Source organism: Lissotriton helveticus, chromosome 8 (assembly GCF_964261635.1).
Source record: "Lissotriton helveticus chromosome 8, aLisHel1.1, whole genome shotgun sequence".
Classification (NCBI taxonomy): domain Eukaryota; kingdom Metazoa; phylum Chordata; class Amphibia; order Caudata; family Salamandridae; genus Lissotriton; species Lissotriton helveticus.
In genome coordinates this window covers 1,041,677,332-1,041,700,245 of record NC_136069.1, presented here as the reverse complement: position 1 = coordinate 1,041,700,245, position 22,914 = coordinate 1,041,677,332, and the positions used below count along the sequence as shown (strand labels likewise).

Genomic DNA, 22,914 nt, shown 5'->3' with positions numbered 1-22,914 from the left:
ACTTCTCTATCTATATGGACCTCATCCATGGTGAAAGGTGTCCTAGGGCGTACCCAGATGAGGGCTCCGCTAGCAAACTGGGAGTAGTCCATTACGTAAATTTTACCCCTCCACCTGCACTGCAACCTGGCAACTTCTGCTGCGTTTAAGTGGGTCTCCTGCAAAAGTGCTACGTGTACATTGTCGTTTGAGGTAGGAGTACAATGTTTACCTACGGGAAGGCATGCGAAGACCTCAGACATTCCATGTAAGAATCACGTGACCCATGTCAGAGCTGAGAGAAAGAGACAGCAAATGATAGCACCTTCCCCACCCGAATCTCGATAAATAACACTCGGGCATGCGCCACATCCATTCCAGTACCCACCCCATAGAAACCAAACTGGAAAAGAAGATACCTTATAAGGGCAACCCCTGAAACAGTGGGGTGTCGTCCAAACACAGAATACAGCAGCACAGTCATGTGCCCTACTGGCCCGAAGAGATGGGGAAAACGGGGGAATGTGTAACCATGCAAGGTGGACCATTGTGAATCCCCCTCCAAAATCATCTAATAACACAGCACCATATCTTAGAACTGTAAAACAACACCCCCAGGGTGCAGAGGTAACCTCAACAAGCCTACCCGGCTCCATCTGACGCTGTATCCAAACAAGTAATACTGTTAGTACAAATATCTACAGTAATTCAATTAACATTGCCCTTGAATATATATGTATGTCCAATGCGGCCCCTTTTCCTTCCATACCGTCCGCCGTCTGAGGTGTAACATCCGGCATTCTCATGGAAACCTTGTGAGAGAAATCCGCTATAGAGGAGCCCTCATCCCCCGATGCGTGAAAGGAAGTGTCCACTTTGTCCTCCGGTCGTGCTGTGTCACCATCTGTTCCACAATGCGAACCACCTCTTGCCGTTCTTTGCAAATCTGATCTGGGCCAGGCACTGCCGCTGACCCTAGGAATCTCCTTCCAGTCGGTCGTCGCCGAGTTCTCCTAACACCTGCCTCCTCAGGCCAAGTCACAGAAGTGCCAGTGGGCCCAGGGCTGAAATACTGACCCGACGTCTCCTGCCAGTCCCAAGCCTCCTGAGGCGTGTCGAAGAACCTGGACTTTCATCAGAGATGACACTAAGCCGAGCCAGGAACAGCAGCGAGTAGGAGAGATTAAGCTGCCGAAGCTGGCGTTTGACCGGCAAGAAGGACCCCTGCTGACGTTGAACCATCATTGTATAGTCCGGAAAGAACTTTACCTTAGCATTTTCATATTGCATATCCTCCAGCTTCCTCGTCTCTCGAAAGATCACATCCCGATCCCTGAAGTGTAGTAGTTTGAAAATGAGCGGGCGTGCTTTGGCCCCTGGGGCTGGCTTCTTGCCCAGGATTCGATGTACCCGCTCTATGGTGAAGAATGAGAAGAATTCCGTGTTTGGTATGATGGTTTTCAGCCAACGCTCTAGGAAGGTGATGGCGTCCTATCCCTCCACACCCTCCGGCAGCCCAATCAACCGGGCGTTGTTCCTCTGGGAGCGGCCCTCCGCATCCGCCATGTGCTCCTCCAGATACCGGATCCGAGCTTCATGTGCATTCTGTTGTTTCTCTTGAAATTCCGTGGCAGGTTTCAACTCCGCTACCTCCTGCTCTACGGCAATGACCCGATCCTTCAAATTTCGGTGGTCAGCATGAAGCTGGATAAGGACCAGCGCCACTTTGTCTAATTTAGCCTCCATGGATGTGCGAGAGCGCTCAATGGCCTGCAGGATATCGTCCCGGTGGTCTTCAGGAGCGGTCTGCCCCACCACCTGCTGCGGCGGCTCAGCGTCCCCGGCACCCAAAGTCTGCCAGGAGGCCCTTGATCCGGTGCCCCTGGTGCGTCCCATTCTCCTGACCCCGACCAGTCTCGTCTGCTACTACACCAGAGACTCAAGCCAACCAAGGTGTCAAGGCAGTACTTCCCGCCAGGTATGTGGGACAACTGAAATGTATACTGCATAAAGGCGCGATCCAGTGCTAGCTCCACTGTTGCAATGTTGCCCTTTCGCAGTTCTCCGTCACATCTGGCAGCAACACAACCACGTGCTCAGTCCACTCACCCTACGGGAGGCCACTGCTGTAGTACGACCCCTCTGTCACTGTTCTTGGGCCTTCACTCGTCTCCGACGCCATCCATAATCCGGTGCAAGAGGGCCCCTAATGTGCTTTTCAGTCCACCGCCAGTACTCTTCTCCCCCCCACCCCCAAACAGGACAGTGTTCTCACTGTGTCCCCGCCGCTCACTTCCACAGTTGCAGTCTGGGGTCTTCTCGCCGAATCCCTCAGTCACTGGGGCACCAGGGCATCGCATTGTCTCCCTGATCAGGAGTGTACTGTTCCCCCATGGATCATAGCATCTTGGCACTTCTTCCACTCTGCCCACTGGCTACCCCTCACCGGGCCTTCCGCAGTTTCAAGAGCCCCACTGTTCCCAACTCGGTCACAACCAATGCGAGTACCTTCCACTGGAGCCTCGTGGTACGCACACTTCACTGCTTACAGATCCCCGGGGATCAACTTTCTTGTTTTCCGTTCTATATCATCAAATAGGGGCACCACACATAGAGATAAAATGTTTTGGCATTGTGGCCTAATCATAAGTAATTTCAGGCCTTCTTCCAAGTAGGGCGTCCCCAACATGCGTCTCACAGTCACTCTGCAAGGCCAATACCCACTAGGGCCGCATTCTACCAATCTGGTGTGTAATGGGTGCTCCCAGCACGATCCTTGATGTTCTGTCCGTGCTGCAGTCGGCGGAGTCGGCCCCAGACCCGCTGGGTCCTAAATGCTGGGGCAGGCCGTGCCAATCTACAATGCCCTTTGGACGAGGTGCAGCAAAGGGAGACGGCCCGTCCTGTCTGCCGCGTAGGCGGTTTCCCTTCAGAAGGCAGTGCAGGGCCTCCCAAGGGAGCCCCCTGCCCGCTCCACATTAAAACGGAGGTGCACCGCAATTGCCAGCAATCGAGGTCCATGGGGGGCTTGTCTCCACTAGCGCTGCCTCTGGCGGGTCCGCTGGTTCTTCTTTGCCGAGTTTTCCAGCAGATTGGACCCAGCCAAATCGCAGCCAGCTCACTGCTCCCGGCGCCTCAGGGGTTAATCCACTGACCACTGTCCCACTCCACCGGCCAGTGGGGACACAACACAGGGCAGATCAAGCATCCAGAGCCTAGTCGTAGGCTCAGCTGCCGATCGGGCGCAGCTGCAGCCTCCCGGCCACTCACCACGCTCCGCTAGATTCAGCTGCAGACTCTCAGCCGTGTCCCTTTTCGTCCTCTGAAAACAGAGGCAGAGGCCAACGGGCGCATCACTGGGGCATGAGGTACAATCCCATAGCAAAGGATAATCGTGATGCAGGAGAAATTTACCGGATTACAGGGGTAGACGAAAGAGCGCTCTTAAAACCCATCTGCCATGCTGCTTCTGCAGGCCACGCCCCTGTGTTTCATCTGTCTCATAATTGCAGTTCACATTTTATTTACAAGGATTAGAGCTTTTCAATGAACATTTGAAAATGCTTTATTTGTAAAACCTTTGGCATGCAAAAGTGACAAATGGAAGGGTTAGATCTGTCTCCACAAATTCCTTGGCAATCTGAGTAGTCATGTTCAAGGTTGCCTGTAACATGTAGAACTCTTAAAAGGTTATGGGTTTAGAAGTGTTGCCAACATTTACTGGAGATATTAGTAGGTTTGGTCTGTTTATTGTGATGTTTTGTTGTCCGAATACACGATCCTACTAAATTCGCAGAAACCATATAACCATGCCTCTCCTTGCTGCTCAGCACCCCACCGTGCTGCTCTCCGCCTTTCCTCTCTGCGCCCTGGCTCGCCGCTCTTCGCTCAGCCGCGCCACTCTCCGCCACTAACCGTTCGCCATGCTGAACAGCAACACATTAGCAAGGCCAATAGCTCCTGCATAAGCGTGTTGCTCCTGCTTCTGATGTAACAGAGACTTACGTTAATTACTTCCTCAGTTAATCCAAGCAAGTGATCGAGATGCATGTAATGTTGCAATATCTGTATGGCAATTAGTAGACTTGGTCTGTTTATTGTGATGTTTTGTTGTCCTAATACACGATCCTACTAAATTCGCAGGAACCGTATAACCATGCCTTTCCTTGCTGCTCTGCACCCCACCGTGCTGCTCTGCGCCTTGCCTCTCTGCGCCCTGGCTCGCCGCTCTTCCCCCAGCTGCGCCACTCTCCGCCACTAACCGTTAGCCATGCTGAACAGCAACACATTGGCAAGGCCAATAGCTCCTGCATAAGCGTGTTGCTCCTGCTTTTGATGTAACAGAGACTTACGTTAATTACTTCTTCAGTTAATCTAAGCAAGTGATCGAGATGCATGTAATATTGCAATATCTGTATGGCAATTAATCTTGTTTTTTTTCCTTACACCATCAGAACTGTGGATCCTGGCTCATGTGCTGAAAAATGTCAAGATCACGATCAAGGTCCAGGTCCAGGTCCAGGTCCAGGTCTAGATCCAGATCCAGGACAAGGTCCCGGTCCCGATCCAGGTCCCGACCAAGGTCCCGATCCAGGTCCAGGTCTCGGTCCAGGTCACGGTCACGAACCCCTTCCCATTCACGATCCAGATCACGATCCAGATCACCAAGGTGGAAACATAGGTAAAAATTAAATTCTTCGTATGGATAGGTTGAATTGCTGATGTAAAACTTAATAAAGAAAGGCAACCCACTTGATTTGACATTCAGAGTGACAGAAAATGAAATGCAGACATTAAAAGATTTAAAATTTACTGTAACTAGCATTTGCCAAGCTGGTAGGTCTGGGTTAATGCGTGCAGCATAAGCCCAATCAAGCCAGTCGGAATTGAAGGAGGGTTATAGTTGTAAATTAGGCGCTTGTGCAGTGCAGTACAAGACCTCGAGTGGGCACCAAAGTATACGCTCAATAGGAATAGCAGGGAGAAGAATACTCCACTCTGCTGAGCCAAAACGTGATTGAGTGGCTGGCCAAAGAAAGCAACAGGTTGAAAGGTGCAGTGCTGTACTGTCAAACAGACCTAAAAGTCATTCTGTGTCCAAATCCAACTAACAAAACACATTGACCAATTTGACCTTCTCAACACTCACCAATCAGGCTTCCGAGCGAAACATAGCACGGAAACAGCTATGACACACATAATTGATGACGCCCTCCAAATCCTTGACCGCAATGATTCCTGTCTCCTCATCCTTCTTGACCTATCGTCAGCTTTTGACACGGTCAAACATGAGAACTTATTGGAGCTGCTAAGCACTAGAATGGGTCTCTCGGGAACTGTTCTCAAATGGTTTGCTTCTTTCCTTCATAACCGGTCGCAGAAGTTCAAGATCGACAATGTGCTATCTAAACCAGTGCCTGCAGACCTAGGTGTCCCACAAGGATCCTGCCTCTCCCCCACACTGTTCAACCTCATCATGGAACCACTCGCCACCTTGCTGCAAGCATCCAATGTTCAATTCCATATGTACGCCGATGACACACAACTCTACCTAAAGCTACAATCCCCGGAAGATATCAAACTACTGAATTCCACACTTAGCAACACTCAATCCTGGCTGGCCGTTAATCACCTCAAACTAAATGCGCTGAAAACTGAGTTCCTACTCATCTCACCCCCGGCGAAAACTTCCACCACCCAAACGTGGCTCAATAACCTAACAGCACTCAATGTCCAACCTACTATCGTGGACTCAGCAAAATCCCTAGGCATCACAGTTGACGCCAAGCTCAACATGCAACAGCACATTAGCATAGCCACAAAAGGGGCTAATTTCCATATCAACACACTGAGGAAACTCAAACCCTTCCTCCCTGCCAAAGACTTCCAAACTGCTGTACAAGCTCTAGTCATCCCTCGCATAGACTACGGAATTGTGGCCCTCAGCGGACTCCCGCTATCCACAACAGCACCCCTAAGAGCCTCCCTGAACGCTGCTGCGAGACTCATTACTGGCTCGAGAAAACATTCGCATATTTCCCCAGACCTAAAATCTCTAAAATGGCTGCCTTTTGAAGCCAGAATTCAACTAAAAATTGCAATAATGACACACTCGGCGGTGCACCACAAAGCACCCAACTACCTCGCGCAAAAGTTGTCTATATCAGGAGGGTCGAGATCCAATCGTAGTACAAAAAACCTACTTTTGAAGCCTAGTAGATTCCGGAAAGAAAAAACATACAAGCGCTCCTTCTCAGGAATGGCACCCAGGATCTGGAATGCGCTCCCTCCGGAAACGAGGCTTATCTCCTCCACGGCACTCTTCAAGAAAGAGGTGAAGAGAATCCTTCTGGCCAAGATCTCCTGAACATTACAGAGACTGGAACTGAGTCTCCGCATCGCGCTGTATCGCTGATCACCCTGCCCTTTGGCACTATCCTACTACCTAGAGGGGCACTACTACGCTACTCTCGTCCTATCGACCAATATATGCTACTCTTTGTTGGATTTATATGACTTGTTTACCTGACTGTATTTTGATAGGTTTTGATATGTTTCTGTACATTATTGTTATCTATGTTACTCTATGTTTATTGACCACTATATTGCTCCCATTATTTTGTTCATTCCTGTTGCCCTTGCCCCTGTCTCTGTGAAGCGCTCTGATATCTGTAAGGATCTTGTTCGCGCTATATAAAACTTTGAATAAATAAATATAAAATAAATTCTTTTCTTTATTTATTTAGCATTTACAAGTGAAACAAGAAAACATGTCACTTCGTTCATAGTTGCGGAAGAGAATGAATCAGTCTCGTATTGCGGGAACAACACATCATACACACTGGCATATGTAAAAGGGAAAGGGATCATTTGCACACACCCCGCCTCCCATTCGGACCATACCCACTCAGCAGGACCTACCTAAAAGCCATTCTAGCTGGTTGGTATACTACTGACTGATATGACGGGCTGTGTGAACTGCTTGCAACCTGCAGCTGTCAGCATTGCATAGATGTAGTATGTCTAGTACCCATATAGACACAGACTGAATCGAGACAGAAAGGAGCTTTTGCTAGAAATGGGCCATTCACAGTTTGTTTCTGTGTAGAAGATTTGCCATAGGAAACCTATCAGTACATAAATAGGCTAATTACATCCCTAGCACTTTGCCTGTTTTTCCCTAGCTGTATGTATATGTATATATATATATATATATATATATATATATATATATATATATATATATATATATATATATAATTTTTTTTTTATTTTTTTTTTTTTTTTTTAAAGTTCAACAGACTTTATTGAATATTACACATGTACCACAGCTGCGTGCCTACAACCCTGGGGCTGGCAGCGAATACCAAAAGGAGCAGCCTTCCATGAGACACAGCCCATCAGCTGACAACCCGGGGGTCCGGCGGCGAATTAGGAAGGGGCACCCCAAGTGTCCACCGTACATTATAAATAAAGATGACATAGCATTTCCAGTTGAACTGTGTTTTTCTTTGTTCCCCCAGTTAACCAATAAGGCAAAAACAAAAAGAGCAACACAGGCATGTAGACAATCTAACAGCAGAACAATCAGCATGTAGTTTCTCAGAGACCAAAAACCTCTTCCTGGGAGTTGTATCACACAGCAAGTGCAGCAGAGCAGATATAAGGAAAGGGAAAGTGACTAGCGCGCGCGGGCTATCCTCTCACCCACGCAACCCACTCGCACCTAAGAACTTCCTACACATGTGATTCAGCCTCCATAAGCGTATCAGGGTCAGCCGCGAGAGGCACCTCCACTGAGCCATCCCGTTCATCAGTAGTCACAGCAGTCTCAGCAGGCGCATCAGTATGAACCGCCCCCTCCAGTACTGCCGCCCAGAAGTTCTTAGGCCTGTTCTTGGGAGGCATCAGGTCACTATACAGTTCAGTCTGGGTGCAGCAATAAACCAGGTCCCTCTTCCATGCTCGCACCGTAGGCGAGGGGCCTCTCATCCAGGCCCTGGCAATACAACGCTTAGCCATCAGAAGTGCCATATCCACGATACGACGCAGGGAGGAGCGCAAGGGTTTGGAGTAGCCCAGAAGAGCCAGCAAAGGTTCCGGGGCTAATGTCAAGTTAACCGTTTTATTAATCTCTGCGAAGACCAATTGCCAAAAGGAAAAGATCGTGGGGCATGACCATGCAACATGGAGGAAATCTGCCAGTGTGGCCCTGCACCTCTCACTCTCCGGGGATTCGCGGAGCCCGTATCTATGTAGCTTCTCCGGCGTATAGTATGTCCTATTCAGGAATCTAAAATGCGTGAGCCTATGGCGGCCATTAAGAGAGATTTTGCGGACGCTGGCGCAGCAATAGCCCCAGAGGTCCTCTGTCATTTCGATGCCCAGGTCGTGCTGCCAGGCCAATCGTGGCTTGGTATAATCCGCATACAGCTCTGTCTGGGCTATCCGATAAAGATTGGAAATCAAGCGTAGGGGAGACTTGGCCGTGATCACATAGTCCAAGGCAGTGACCGTCACCGGCTCCGCCATATCTGGCCCCAGAAGTTCACGTAAAGCACTCCGCACCCTATGGAACTGGAAGCGCGCCATCAAGGGGGGGGTCCTCCACCGCGCTATTCACCTCAGCCCACGTCCGCTCCGTGCCCTCCGAGAACAAGTCGCCCATAGTATGGATACCAAGCCGTCTCAATGCCCTAATCACTCCGAAGATTCGCGTTCGGGGAATATAGTAGCGAACACGCCTGAGCGTCTGCCATGAAGTGCCAGGTGTGGTTGACCGACAGCAAGGAGTCGACCAGACCAGTGCGGCGATCTCGTGCCTGTCTTAGCAAGGCCGGCAGAGGGGTCGGGTCAGCAACAATTCGTTCAATACGGACGTAAGGGGCGTCCTGTGGGCCGTGGATCCACGAGTAAGCATGAGCAGCCTGCGCTGCACGATAGTAGAGTTCCAAGTCCGGGGCGTTAAGCCCTCCCGCCGCATACGGTCGCAGCAGAATATGCCACGCGACTCTGGGTAGTTTACCCTCCCAAGCAAGTCTCACCAGCCACGATTGGAGCCTGCGGAAGAACTGAACAGACAGAACCATAGGGATAGTATTGAATAGAAAAAGAAAACGCGGGAGTACCACCATCTTCATTAAAGCGATGCGCCCCAGGAGAGACAATGGAAGAGAAATCCATCTCTCCACATCATCCTCCAACTTCGATACCGCGCAGCCGTAATTTTCCCGGAGAACGATCTCCAAATCTGTATGGAGCCGGATGTCAAGGTATCGTATCGCCTCGGTAGTCCACTGTAGTGGAAACTCCGGCTCAAACCGCACCGTAGCCACTGTAAGCGGAAACATAATCGACTTCGCCCAGTTCACCCGGTTGCCAGAAAGAGCGCCAAACCGAACCACCTCCCGCAATACCGGGGAAAGATGAGTCTCGGGGTCTCGAACGTAAAGAAGCGTATCGTCCGCGTAAGTAGAAACAATGAGCTTGTACGTAGGGAAGCGGATACCCCAATGTCCATGGTATTCGCGAAGGGCGCAGGCAAGGGGCTCAGCCACCAGAGCGTAAAGTATCTGGGAGAGCGGGCACCCTTGTCTCGTGCCCCTGCCAACTTCAATAGGGTCAGAGGTCAGAGGACCAATACGAATCCGGGCTCTCGGCTTGAAGTACAGGACCGACAATAGCTGCAGGAAGAGGAGGCCAACACCCATCCTGCGAAGAACATGATGTAAGAAAGTCCACTCAACCGAATCAAATGCCTTCTCCATATCCAAAAATACGGCCACAGCCGGCACCTCCGGACGAGTATGTTGAAAAGCAGCAAAGACCGACCTAATATTGTAAACGAGATTGCGCGAGGGGACAAAACCAGATTGTTCTGGAGCCACCAGGGTCGTGACCATAGGATGTAAACGGTTCGAAAGCACTTTAGCAAAGATCTTCGTATCTACATTCATCAGGGAGAGCGGGCGATACGAGGCACAGTCATTCGGGTCCTTGCCCAGTTTAAGAATTGCCTCAATCATGGCCTCACGCATGGAGGGTGGCATAGAACCCGAATTGGCCATATCATCGAACAGGCAAAGCAGATGAGGAAGCAGCAAATCAGAGAAAGCTTTAAAAAAGGTCACCGTAAGGCCATCACTGCCCGGAGCGCTACCACCCCGCATAGAGGACAGGGCTAACACCACCTCCTCTCTTTCAAAGGGGCGAACCAAAAACTTACGGTCCACATCAGATAGCCACGGAAGGGCTATGTGTGACAGGTAGTCCACTATACCTTCCTCCGGAGCGGGTCCTCTCGAGGCGTACAGAGCTTCGTAGTAGTCCCGAAATCGCGCATTGATCTCGTCGTTCGAGAGTGGGAGCCCAGAGTCGCTAGATCTCATTATCGGAACGGAAGAGCGCTCTCTGCCCCGCTTAGCCAAGCAGGCCAGCACCGCGCCCGGACGCTCACCCTCACAGTAAGTCCTGGCAACGGCATACTTCCCTAAGTGTTTAATTTCCAAATCCGCCTCGGTGTTGTACTCCCGGAGGGTTCCAGCGAGCTCTCGTTCAACCGAGCTGTCACCAGATCGGAGGCGCAGCTCCTCCAGGTCTCGAAGTTTCCGCTCCAAGAGGTCAAGGCGGTCCCTGATCGACTTTAACACGCCTCCGTGCTTAGAGATAGTAACTCCCCTAGCATAAAGTTTAAACGCTTCCCAAACCGATTGAAACGAATCAACGGAGCCCACATTGGTTTTGAAAAAAGTCTCCAGCGCCGTTAAGAGTTCCTCCTTAAAGAGGGGGTCGAGCAGAGAGTAAGGGGGAAAACGCCAGGAGAAAGGCGGTATCCGTCGTACCGGCACCAAGCAGGAGAGCAGTAAAGGCGAATGGTCCGAGTAGGTCCGCGGGAGGATCTCGCAGGATCGGACATCCCGCAGGTAAGCAGAGGAAACAAACCAGTAGTCTATCCTCGTGTAAATATTATGTGGGGATGAGTAGTGTGTGAACCCTCCCTGCAATGGGTACCTACGGCGCCAGGCATCAAGCAAATCGAGATTAGTCAATTGTGTGGCCAGCGTGCGTGCAGAGGCCGAAGGCATACGGGACGGCCCATCCGACCTGTCCAGCGCCGGACATAGTCAGGTTAAAATCGCCTCCCCAGAAAACAATCCTGTCTGCAAGCGCATACACCTTCTGAGCCAGTGTCATATAGAAGTCAGGAAGATCAAAATTGGGACCATATGTGTTCACTATGCACATGTCAAGACCCTTGCCAGAACAGGTCGTAATCGTGAATCGTCCCTCGCTATCAGTGGTCACAGGCGTCCAAGCGAGGGAGGACTTAGGATTAAACTAAGTAAGTACCCCCCGGGCGTGGGTGGTAAAACCTGCAGCATGGATGTTATCACGGAGCCCTCTGTAACCAAGGATAGGACTATGTGCTGGTAGATGTGTCTCCTGCAAGATTGCAATGTCTACCCTATGCTTCACTAAGTATTGGAGAACTCTACGGACCTTGCGGTGATCATTAAGGCCCCGCACATTCCATGTTAGGAATCGCAGTGTATCAGGAGTCGTCACCTCACCTGTCCTCTCCCCTGCCATGTGGGCATAAAAGAAATTACATCCGTCGCATACTGTCTAGCAACTTGCAAGTGTACATGTCCATCGCTGTCATCCTCACCAGGTAATCTACATGCCTCAAAGAGTCGCCCCGCATCGCAAAGCAACAAAAAAGTCACTGAAACAGAACAATCCCATCCCCCCACCCACGCTTGCCCTACCCCAACTAGGCCGCGCACAACCATCCACCCCAACAAGCAGCCCCCCCCCCTCCCCCCCTCGATGTATCCCCCAGCACTGCAACAGACACAAACAGGCTGCTTCCATCCGCCCATCCCAACCAACAGACTCCCTCCCCCCTCACATCCCCCAGCAGCAATACAGCCACAATCACCCCCACCACCCACACAACATCCATCCCCCATCCCCGCAAAAAAACCATGTTAGCAGTGGTAAGCACACGAGGGAGGAAGTAGCCGGACCAGCACACGCCAGTGGCACCCCGCACAGCTGGCACAAAGACATCCCCCCCTGCCCCAGAACCTTGAAGAAGGTAAGCGTGGCAACTACGCCACGATGCGCTCCTTCGGAAACCAGAAAGCAAAAGAACAAAAGTACATCACATCAAAATATGTCACTGGGCCCAGGATAATGTCAGTGCAACCGCCGCCTCGTGACCTAGGCGGGTACACTGTCAAGCGCATTCCAGCAGGTAATGATTAACAGACAAATAAATTGGCAGACCCACACATAGCCCTGAGAATGGTGCAGCGACATCGGGGGTTGATGGCAAAATAATTCAAGTCCAGTATAAAAGAGCAGACCATACCTGAGAAATAGATGTAAAACAAAGCAGTCTGGTGGGTACCAGGCCCCCTGGACCAAAATATGTCTCTGCCTACCTAAAGTAATTAAAACATCAACCAAACCTGAGGCGTTCAATCCGACAGCGATCAGCTCGCAGCATGTCTCAATCAGTCCTGGTTCTCCAGGGAGCCCCCTTCCAGTGCGTCGTCCTCCTGTCTCGACCGTCGTTTCTCTCGCTGCCAGTCCTTCAGGGCCTTTTGCAACGCCTTAGGGTCCGTAAAAATCAGGGACCTCCCCTGTCGATTGACGCGCAATTTTGCCGGATACAGCATTGCATAATCTGCACCCAGTTCCCGTAGCTGGCGTTTCATAGGAGCAAACTGCTTCCGGGCCTCCTGGACCCGAGCCGTGAAGCCAGGATAGATGGACAAGGTGGAGCCCTCATACTGCAAAGGCTGTTTCTCTCTAGCTAGTTTAAGTGCAACATCCCGATCCCGATAGTTCAACAGCTTGGCTATAATGGGGCGCGGGGAGCCCCTGGCTTCGGTCGTGACCCCAAGGAGCAGTGTGCCCTCTCTACCACGAACATGTGGGAGAATGCGTCATCCCCCAGCAGTTTCTTCAGCAGGTTTTCCATAAAGAGCTCCATGTTGCCCGTAGAAGTGCTCTCCGGAAGGCCCGTAACGCGCAGGTTGCAGCGTCGCGAACCGGCTTCCAAGTCCTCAGTTTTGTCCAGAAGCGTCTGCATAGCCCTGCCGATCTGTCTATTGTCGGTCTCCAGCGTGGTGTGGGCCTCCACAACCTCAGTAAGGCGACGCTCCGACATATCCAGTCTCTCCGCATGCTTATCAAGCCTCACAGCCATGCGGTCCATGCGATAGGTCAGGGCGTCCAATTTCGTGCCAATAGCAGTCATGCCGCCCTGAAGATTCTTTTCCATGGCGAGGAGTATCTCTCTACGGTCCTGTTGCGTCCCCTCCAGCACGCCCCCATCAGTCGCGCCGCCACTCCCAGCGCCATCCGCCGTCTTCGAGGTTTTCTGTGTGAAGGAGAGCTTCGGCTGAGATCTATCCGGTCGCCCCATGGTGCAGGCAGGAGCTCCTCCAAGCCCCAAGCGCAGTGCCGCGATCGATGCACACGTCTGGCCAAGGGTGTCGCAGCGGCCCACAGGGGGGAAGAGACGTTGCAACAAGAAAGAGAGGGGCTCCCGCAGCCCCCTATGGAAGGAGCAGTGGCACGCAGTGAGAGAGGCAGATCAGCGGGAGCGCCCGAAGATCTCGCAAACCCCACGGGCCCAGCAAGTCGCCAGGGATCAGCCGGACCCCGGCAAAACGAAATAAGCCATAAACAGCGCCTGGGGCTTCAAATGCAGTCCAACGATCCGCAGAGACATCCAGCCCCCCCCCCCCCCCCCCCCCCCCCCAGTACCTGCGCACAGATCAAATGGTCGGGGGGGTAGGAAAGAGCACCACCAAGGGGGGGCCAGAAATAGCCAACAAGAGCGCGGGCCCGGGGCGCCGCAGATTCGCCAATCTAGTTCACACAAAAGGGCCCTCTCCTCTGGAAACGATAGGGATCCACTGGGGAGAAAAAGTTGTGGCCGCAGGCACTCACCCCGCAGCGCCACCGCAACGGGGGAGCACGGGAGGAACCAAGCACAAGCACTCCCTGCAGACCACAGGCGACAGTCCACACAGCGTTGCTCCTCTCTCTCAATTACGCCGTGATCAGGCGACCCACAGCACGCCCAGGCCCCGCAGGCCGCTGCTGCCCAGCACGTCCGTCCCGGACCGGCACTGTAAATATTCCACACTCGGGTGAGGGGGGTGGGGAAGAATGAAGCCCCCGCACACCAAACACGCACCCCCGCTCACCGCCGAGGCTGCAGGCTGCGTCCCGCTTCTCAGCGCGGGATCGCGCAGATCTCCACTCCGGCGGGCGGGGTCCCAGCAGCGGCTGCAGCTGTGAATCGAGGACGCGGCTTCAAAGGCCCACGGCGGGCCTCCTCACCGGCCAGCAATACTCGGTCCCTCAGGTCACGGGTCCCGTTTTCGCCGTCAGGATCGAGGCCGTAGCGTTCGCGCTCACACCTGGGCTGAGTGTTGCCACACGATAAGCCCCGAACAAGCAGGATAGAAGAAGGATAGTGGTTCTGGGCAGAGGAGCTCCGGACTCAGGCAGCCATCCCGGTTGCCGGCTAGCTCCGCCCCCCAGCTGTATATATTTGTTCCATAGCTTCCACAGTACAACGAGTTAGTAATTTCCAGTTTGCCTTTATTTTTCGTGTCATGACAAGAATTAACCTCATCATAGTTATGACGACTTTAGCTAATGTTTAGTTTTTTCTTAAATCTTCTTGAGATGCTTTTTATAATACTTTCATTGTGACAAATATATCTACTTTCTAGAGCTTGTGTGTTACTCGTAACGGCATCCTCTCTTAAGCTGTCACGGAAGCCTTTTTGAATTGTTTCTGTGACAAATTGGATTATTTTGTTGCTTTGCTCGCTATTGGGTTAATCTCTGATTGCACCTCTAGATGTTTTGTTGGTGATCTGTCTGTGTACAGAAGAGAGTAAATACCATGGATTGACAATCATGTAACAAGTAATAGTTGTGATTTCTTTCCATTAGTACAACCTTTATTTCTGTCAGCAGCCATTTTATTGGATGAGAGTGATTTGTTCCATTTTATTGTAACCTTTTTCTGGCAGAATAGAGATTGCATTATATAGCCTATATTGCAGTGTTATAATGTTACTTTGTTGTGTCCCCTTATGTATTAGTCTTATACCATAACTGTGTGCATGCCACTTTCGTGGGCTCTCACAGTTGGTCTAAGATTGTCTCCTCTGCATAGCCTTTTGTTTTTCCCCTTCTGGTGTTTCCTTGCTTGTGTTTTGAACTACACCTGTGCCGCTACAAATTATGTCTGTTTTCTAGGAGTCTGGTTTCTTAAATGACTGTTTTGTCTGTTTTGCTGCATCTATTCTCCCTTCACTACTCTTTTAATTGCAGGGCTTTCTGTCAATCTATTCTCTGTCTTATGGATTTCTATGAGTACCCAGGGATTCGAATTCTGCATACACTTTGTGTATGAAGTGTGAGACTTGGCAAGAAATAATGTTTCACTTTATGTATAGTTTTATTTGGTTTCAATATTAAAATCATAAAAACGGACTTAACATAAACTAAGAAATTACTGATAAGAAAGACCTGTTTTCTTGTTACATTCATACATTTTTAGGTCTCGCACCTAGCATTGCAGTGCGCAGCATGGCTCGTGCAGCACGAGACCTATTGTAAGGGGGTTCTGAAAGCTGCTCACGCGCTCGTGCGTGTGAGCAGGCTTTCGCCGCCCGCCATTGGCTTTAGCATTTAAAAAAAAAATGGCACGGGATTGGGCAAAGGCGGGTGCATGTCCCGCCTTTGCTACGCCCATTCCCGTCTGTGTCTAGCGCGCGTGTGCCTCTCTGCCGCGCTCCCTCCCCAAGCTCCTCTGTGGTGCGTGCGCACCACTGGTTATCTTTCACTTTCGCGCTGCATTCAAGATCTTGTGCCTGGTTTTCCATACGATTCAGCGTGGGAGAATGAAGTGGTGCGGAGCTGTGCGGCAGAGGGGAGTGAGCAACAGCCAAGAGGGACGAGAGGAACTCTGCCCTGCCCGCTTTCCGCCGCCTGCTCCATTGCCTGTTCTCTGTTCGATCCGACGGGGACCCGAGTCAGCGCAGGAGGTCAAGGGAGAACGGCTGTGAGGAGAGAGACCGCTGAGGGAGACACTGCCCTGCCCATAAACTCTCACCTGCTCAAGATTTGCGGTGTGTATCGCCCGGCTGTTGCTCAGCCATCAGACCACTGGAGACCGAGATAGCCCCAGCGTAACAGCGACAAATGTCCTCTTCCCAAATGTCATTAAGGCCTACTGCTGAGGGGGAACGGGCCGGTGGGGCCGGATAAGTCATCTCCTGCAAGAGTACTGGCTGGCAGGCAAGCAGGGGCAACTGTGGTCAGCAAAGGTGTGGGCTCCACTTACCGACTTATAGTGGTGATTGGCTGTGGAGTCTGCATGTGCCGCTGTTCAACCCGCCTCTTGAAGTTGGCGAGTTCCGCCTTTCTTTGGGGAGTGTGTAGTTTACATGGAACTCTGCTTGAGGTGAGTCAGTCTGGGATTAGGCGCAACTAGAATTCCCGGGCCAGAAAGGCCAGACCACTGCCGCATGTTGTAAATACGAAGTCAGCAGAGAGGAGGTGGCGCAACGGGCTATAAGGCTTAAGGTAATTCAGTGAGAGATGGTTGAGCCATGTCTGTTCACGACTGACAGTGCTGATTTATATTTTACTGGTTACTTTCAAAGTTCTCTGTGTGAACATACAGAGGTTCAGAGTGACGATAGCAGAGGGAAGTGGAGAAAGCGTAGTATTCGCTTCAACAATCCAAAAGGAGGAAGCACCAACTGAGCTCTGTCAGGATACAAAGATGTGAGCTACAGAGCGCACATAGATCTGTCTGCAACGGGTGGCTGAGCTATCTTCATGGCGGCGCATAGCAGCAGCCTCTCTGGCTGAGAAGTTGCTCCCGGGGAGGCAGCGGTCTCCTGTCAGCAGCGGCAGGAACACGGGCCTCTGACTCAATACCAACTCTGTCTGCAGCCGAGACAACAGCCTGGGTTTAGTCCAGTTCTTCCTTTGCTTTGTTCCTAAATCCATTTAAAACAAGCATTTTTTACCTTTTCTGTCACTGTTCATCCTTTGTGGGACTAAAAAGCAACTCTGAATTTTGGAAGTTAGCTTTCCTTTTTATTTTCTCCTTTCATCTCCATTTTTCTTCTCTGCTACATATCAATTCATGTGACTGCGTCTTATAGAAAATGAGCCAGTCCAGGTTTTTTTGCTGCTTTCTAGAATTCTACTGCCAAATCAGAAGACTCCATCAGAGGCAGTCAAGTTTTGCACCAACCCTTCCACATTATATTAAAATAGCACAGTCACCAGTTTTCAGTGGCATGTGTTCTACCTGGCTAGGCTCAAAAATTAGTTTTGCATTGACTGACCATTACAATCAAATGGCTGGTAGGTAAAATGCCTGTGTACATTTGTACTGGCATAATATATGCAATACTTAAATGTACGTGTTAAAGCCTTTCCGACAGACTGTTCTCGAAGCTGGACACCCAATTACAGGATTTTCAAAATCACAGCTTTCTCAGCATACCTGCGTCACCTTTAACCGCTCTGCAGCCAGGCTTAGAAAACACTGTTGCTTATCTGACAGTTGAACGTACATTAAAACCAATACATTTCCTCTACGTTTGTGGACAAAGTGTAGCGCCGCCTGCTTGGACGAGCTTTGTGTTTTTGACTTTTACAGTTTTCTGGCCACCCTATCCTGACCTTGTTAATTTTAAAAGCTTATTGCTCAGCGACCGAATATATTCACCCGTCAACTGTGTGAACCCGAAGTATTTTACTGGCCTGTCAGGGCTACGAGAACCGCAACGAAGCTGGCGTGGGCAAAGGGAAAAACACCTTGTAGCGGGAGCTTATCGAAGACCGGAGGCGAAAGGTCAGGAAAACTGCAGAGGCAAGAAAAGTATTGTATTGTATTGTATTGTGATTTGTAAAGCGCGATTGCTGCCCAAATGGGCGTCCAAGCGCTAGAGCATGGATAGCCGAGCTGAGGGTGGCGGAGACTGAGATTTAAGTGGGCCTGGCAAACAGAAAGGTTTTCAATTGTTTGCGGAATGAGAGTAGGTTAGGGTTGGACCGGAATTGTAGTGGGAGTGAGTTCCACATTTTAGCGGCCTTTAAGGAAAACATCCTTCCTCCGGTCCTAGCTCTCCGTACTCTTGGGACTACGGCCAGAAAGGCCTCCGTGGACCGAAGGGGTCTATTAGGGTGGTATTGAGTGACCAGTTTGTTAATGATCGCTGGACCTGACTTCCAGAAAGCTCGGTGGGCAATACATAGTGCCTTGAAAGCCACTCTCTGTCTCACTGGGAGCCAGTGTAGGCTGCTCAGTGCGGGTTTAGCAGACTGTGTCCTTGGAATCTGTAGCAGGGCGCGGGCTGCGCAGTTCTGGACCACCTGTAGCTTTCGCATGGACGTCTCAGGGGCTCCCACATACAGGGCGTTGTTTGAATCCAGCCGGGACTGAATCAGGCCCTGAACTGCCACTTGTTTGGCTTCCATTGGGAGGAGGGGGAGGACTTTCCTTAGAGTTCTGAGTAAGCCAAAACAGATGGCGGATAGTTTTGTAGCCTGGGTGGAGAAGGAGAGGTTTTTGTCCAGCCATACTCCTAAGCTTTTTACACTTTCTTTGGGAGTGGGAGGGGTGCCCAGACACCCAGGCCACATGGAGGGAAGTGACGTGGGTGATGCGGGACCTAAGAGCATGAGCTCGGTTTTGTCTCCATTAAGTTTCAAAGAGGAGCATGTCATCCACTTTTTAATGTCCTCTAGGCAGTTCGTCAGACTTCCTGAGGTGTGACCGGCGCCTTCCTGAGTCATTGAAACCACTAGCTGGGTATCGTCAGCATATGATACGATTTTTATACCCGAGGGTTCGACGAGTCCAGCCAGTGGTTGCATATAGACATTGAAGAGCGCGGGGCTTAGTGAAGAGCCCTGCGGTACTCCACAGTTCAGGGGTTTTCTGGCTGATATTGTGTCCCCGTCAAAGATCTGGAAGGATCTATTGTGCAAGAATGAATCAAGCCATCTTAGAGCATCGCCTCCGACACCGATGTTGCGCAGACGGTTCAGCAAGGTGGCATGGCTGACCGTGTCGAAGGCTGCGCTTAGATCAAGGAGGATCACTGCCACTGATCCTCCCTGGTCTAGTATCCTTCGGGACTCTTCGGTGACTGCCAGCAAGGCGGTTTCAGTACCGTGTTTGGGCCTGAATCCTGTCTGGGATGGGTCAAGGAGTGCATGGCTTTCCAGAAATTGTGTCAGTTGGGTATTTATGTACTTCTCCAGTACCTTGCTTACCCAGGGAAGTAGTGAGATTGGGCGGTAGCTGGAGTGATCTTCTGGGTTGAGGGTGGGCTTTTTCAGCAGAGCCCGTACCATAGCTCTCTTCCATCCATTGGGTACTGTGCAGGAGGATATGGATGAGTTGAGGAGCTCTAGCACCACGGGAAGAATGGCTTGGCTTGCTTGGAGCAATATTTCTGGTGGGGCAGGGTCAAGGGGAGAGCCAGATTTAACTTGGCGTGCCAGTTGTTGCAATGTCTCCAGGTTTAGTGGGGGGAAGTGGTCCAGCGTTGGCTGTCCTGGGGAGGGGGAATTAGTCGGAGAGGTCTGATTGGGTGTTATTGAGTTGTTGGCAGCTGTAGGGAAGGCGGAATAGATCTGAGTGACTTTGTTATGGAAGAAGTCTGCAAGTTCATTGCATTGTTCTAGCGTTTTCGGGACTGGGGGGGCAGTGTTGACGGTAATGCATTTTTTGACCAGGTGGAAAATTTCCTTGGGTTTTGATTTTGCTGCCATTATTTGGTCTGCGAAGTAGGAGGCCTGGGCCGCCCTAACCCCATTTCTGTAGGCCTTAATAGCCTCTTTGTATTGGGTTTTTTTTTCTGGGAGAAAGTCTAGTCGCCAGGCTCTCTCTTTTTTCCTGCAGAGGCGTTTTAGGTCTCTCAGGGAATCTGAGAACCAAGGAGCAGATTTGTGTGACCTCTTGGGAATGGATTTCCGTAGAGGAAGGATCGTGTCCAGTGATTCCCTGATCCAACCCTCATAGTTGTTATTTGCTTGGTTGGGGTTTGTGCAGGGAGGTGGGCGAGAGCATTCAAGGTTAGTTGTCCATGGCTCTATGAGAAGTTTTTTCCAGTTTCTCTTGGTAATGGGATGGGGGGTCAGTGAAGGAGGCTTGGTGGTAGACCAGGTGAGTGGGACAAGAAAGTGGTCTGACCATGGGAGGCAGATAGGTTGTCCGACCATTCACTTGGAGCAGTTGCTAAAAATTGGGTCAAGTAAGTTCCCCTTTTCATGGGTGGGGGATCTCACCAACTGGATCAGTTGTAAGGCTGCTAGGTCCTCTGTTAGTTCCCTGGCAGCAAGGTCTGTAGGGGAGTTAAAATGTAAGTTGAGATCTCCTAGAACCGTATAGTTGGCCGAGGTTAGAAGTCGATTAGCGATGATATCTGGGAGAGATCTGTGGAACAGCTTTCCTGGGTCTGGGGGGCGATATATCAGGGTGCCAGAGAAGGAGCTGTTCGCTGTGAAGTCTATGCTGAATGCTAGGCTCTCGCACTCAGGAATAGCTTCAGTAGTAGTGCGGCAACCGAACTTATCTTTTAGGATGATAGCCAGGCCTCCGCCTCTTCCCTTGGTCCGGTCTAGTCTGTGGATTTGGAACCCGGGGGGTAGGGCTGAGACTATGTCTGGCTCTGAATGAGACATGAGCCATGTCTCGGTCAGAAAGATAACGTCTGGGTTGTAGTTTTCTAGTAAAAGACATATTTGTGTGCTGTGCCGAGGAAGGGATCGACAGTTTAACAGGTACATCTGGTATTCCTGGGACGTGGCAGGCGTCTCAATGGTGTCAAAGGAGTGTTTGCAGCCAGGGCATTGGATGGGAAGTTCGACTGGGAGGAAGGAGAGCGGGCATTGCGCCATGGTAGAGGGCCTAATCTTTTTTATGGCAGCCGAGCTGTAGGTCCTGACCTGGGTGGGGTGAGGGGCAGGGGGCGTGGCCCCTGGTCCTGTCAGGTCGCGGGCGGGCGCGGATGGGCTTGCCTTTGGCGCGTCTTCGGCGCACCGCCGGCGCGCCCGCTGCGCCCGTCCGCTGCGCCTCCGGAAGCAGCACATTCTTAAATGTCGTAGGCGGTGGGGGTGGCCTAACTAAAAGCCGCAGAGAATTTGCATAGCTGTCTCAGAATAAATTGCATCTGTTTCCTTTCTCCGTGCTTTTAAAATATTTGCAAAGAAACATAATATTCTACAACAGTGAGCAATAGGGACAAGTGCCTGCACACACTATCTCCTAGAAAAAGGGATTTTCTCTGCTTCATTGAAGACCATACATTAATATAGGTCCTTATCCTAGGGACAGGTCCCAGCGGTGAACTGTGTTCCCGTCAACATCTGGCCAAAGTAACAACTTTTTGACCACGATTCTACTCCAAAAGGCTTTTGGTACAGTAAAGCAGTGAGCTACATATGATATTAACTAGGTTCGGAATGACGGCACCATTCGGAGTTCTGCTACTTTAAAATGGCGATTTTCAATGACTAGCCCCTCAAGTTTTTAATTTTTTTTATTTATTGAAGTTTTGTATAGTGCTGGCTGGACCCGAGGGTATTGGAGCGCTTCACAACAGATACAAATATGCAACAAAGAAAAATTAAGAACAAAACAAGACCAGGAGCACGAGCAGGAAAATAAAAAAAGTACAAAAACATCTCGAGCGTAATACGGGACGGAGATCAGGCGCGAATCATCCGGCTCTGGGTTCAAAGAGAAAGCGGTCTTTCACAGTCAGGCATGGGGTGCTCGTTACGAGCCGGAGTGCTCAAGGAAGAGGGCTTTGAGTAGCGACTTGAATTGCGGGAAGGAGGCGGTCATTCTGATATGGGGGGGGGGGGGTAGAGTTCCAGATCCTGGGGGCATTACCCGCAAAGGATTTATTCGCGGTTTTGTGTTTCTGTGATTTCAGAGGGATGAGTAGGAGTGTGTTGGAGCTTCTGAGGTTCCTGGATTGACCTGCCTTTTTGGGTTTGGTGGCCAGGTATTCTGGTTTGCCTGTATGCAGGGCTTTATGTGTGAGGCAAGCTGTGCGGAAGCTGGCTCGTTGGTCTATCGGGAGCCACTTCAGTTCCTTGAGTGCCGGAGAGATGTGCTCATATTTCTTTGTTCCTGTGACCATTCTTGCTGCTGCGTTGAGGGTGGAGGTGAGAGGTCCCAGGTGCGATTTGGCTGTTCCAGTCAGCACTACGATGCCATAGTCTATTCTGGAGAGCACCAGCGCCTGAGTGGCCCGTTTCAGGTCTTTAGGGGGGAGGAAGGGTTTGATTTTGTGGAGAAGTTTCAAGTTCAGGAACACGCTTTTGGCGGTGTTTTTTCATGTCCAGTTTGGGATCGAGAGTGATCCCTAGGGATTTTGCGGAGTCCGTTGGCGCTAGAGAGACATTGAGGGCATTTAAGGCTTTGAGCCATTCCACTATTTGTTTTTTTTTCTCTTTATTCGAAATGAGGAGTACTTCCGTTTTCTCTTCATTAAGTTTGTGGTGGTTGGCTGAGAGCCAGTGTTGGAACTCCATGAGTGTGCCGTTTAGTCTGTGAATGTCTGCGATCGATGTGGTTTCAAATAAAGTTCTGTGTCATCCGCGTAGAGTGAGGTGAGGGGTTCCATGTAGATGTTGAAGAGTTTGCGGGGAGAGTACTGACCCTTGAGGAACTCCTCTGGTGATGGGGAGGGGGTCTGATTCGAAGCTGTTGATCTTTATTCTTTGAGTGCGGTTGTTGAGAAAAGAGGAGAACCATTTTAAGACCGTCTTTTCAATGCCCGCTCTCTCCTGGAGGACATTGAGTAGCAGGGTATGATCCACTGTGTCGAACGCAGCCGATAGGTCAAGGAG

The 22,914-nt window shown here is 50.8% G+C and overlaps 1 protein-coding gene across 6 annotated transcripts in view; it reads left to right on the top strand.

The window, feature by feature from the left end:
- The window catches only part of BCLAF3 (BCLAF1 and THRAP3 family member 3), a 525,957-nt gene that overhangs the window by 22,218 nt on the left and 480,825 nt on the right, over nucleotides 1-22,914 (top strand). For all 6 annotated transcript variants that reach the window (XM_078657893.1, XM_078657894.1, XM_078657895.1 and 3 more), the window contains exon 2: nucleotides 4,434-4,660. In XM_078657893.1, the coding sequence (XP_078514019.1) occupies nucleotides 4,464-4,660 (197 nt within the window). In that variant the 5' untranslated portion in view covers nucleotides 4,434-4,463. The remainder of the gene's footprint in view (nucleotides 1-4,433; nucleotides 4,661-22,914) is intronic.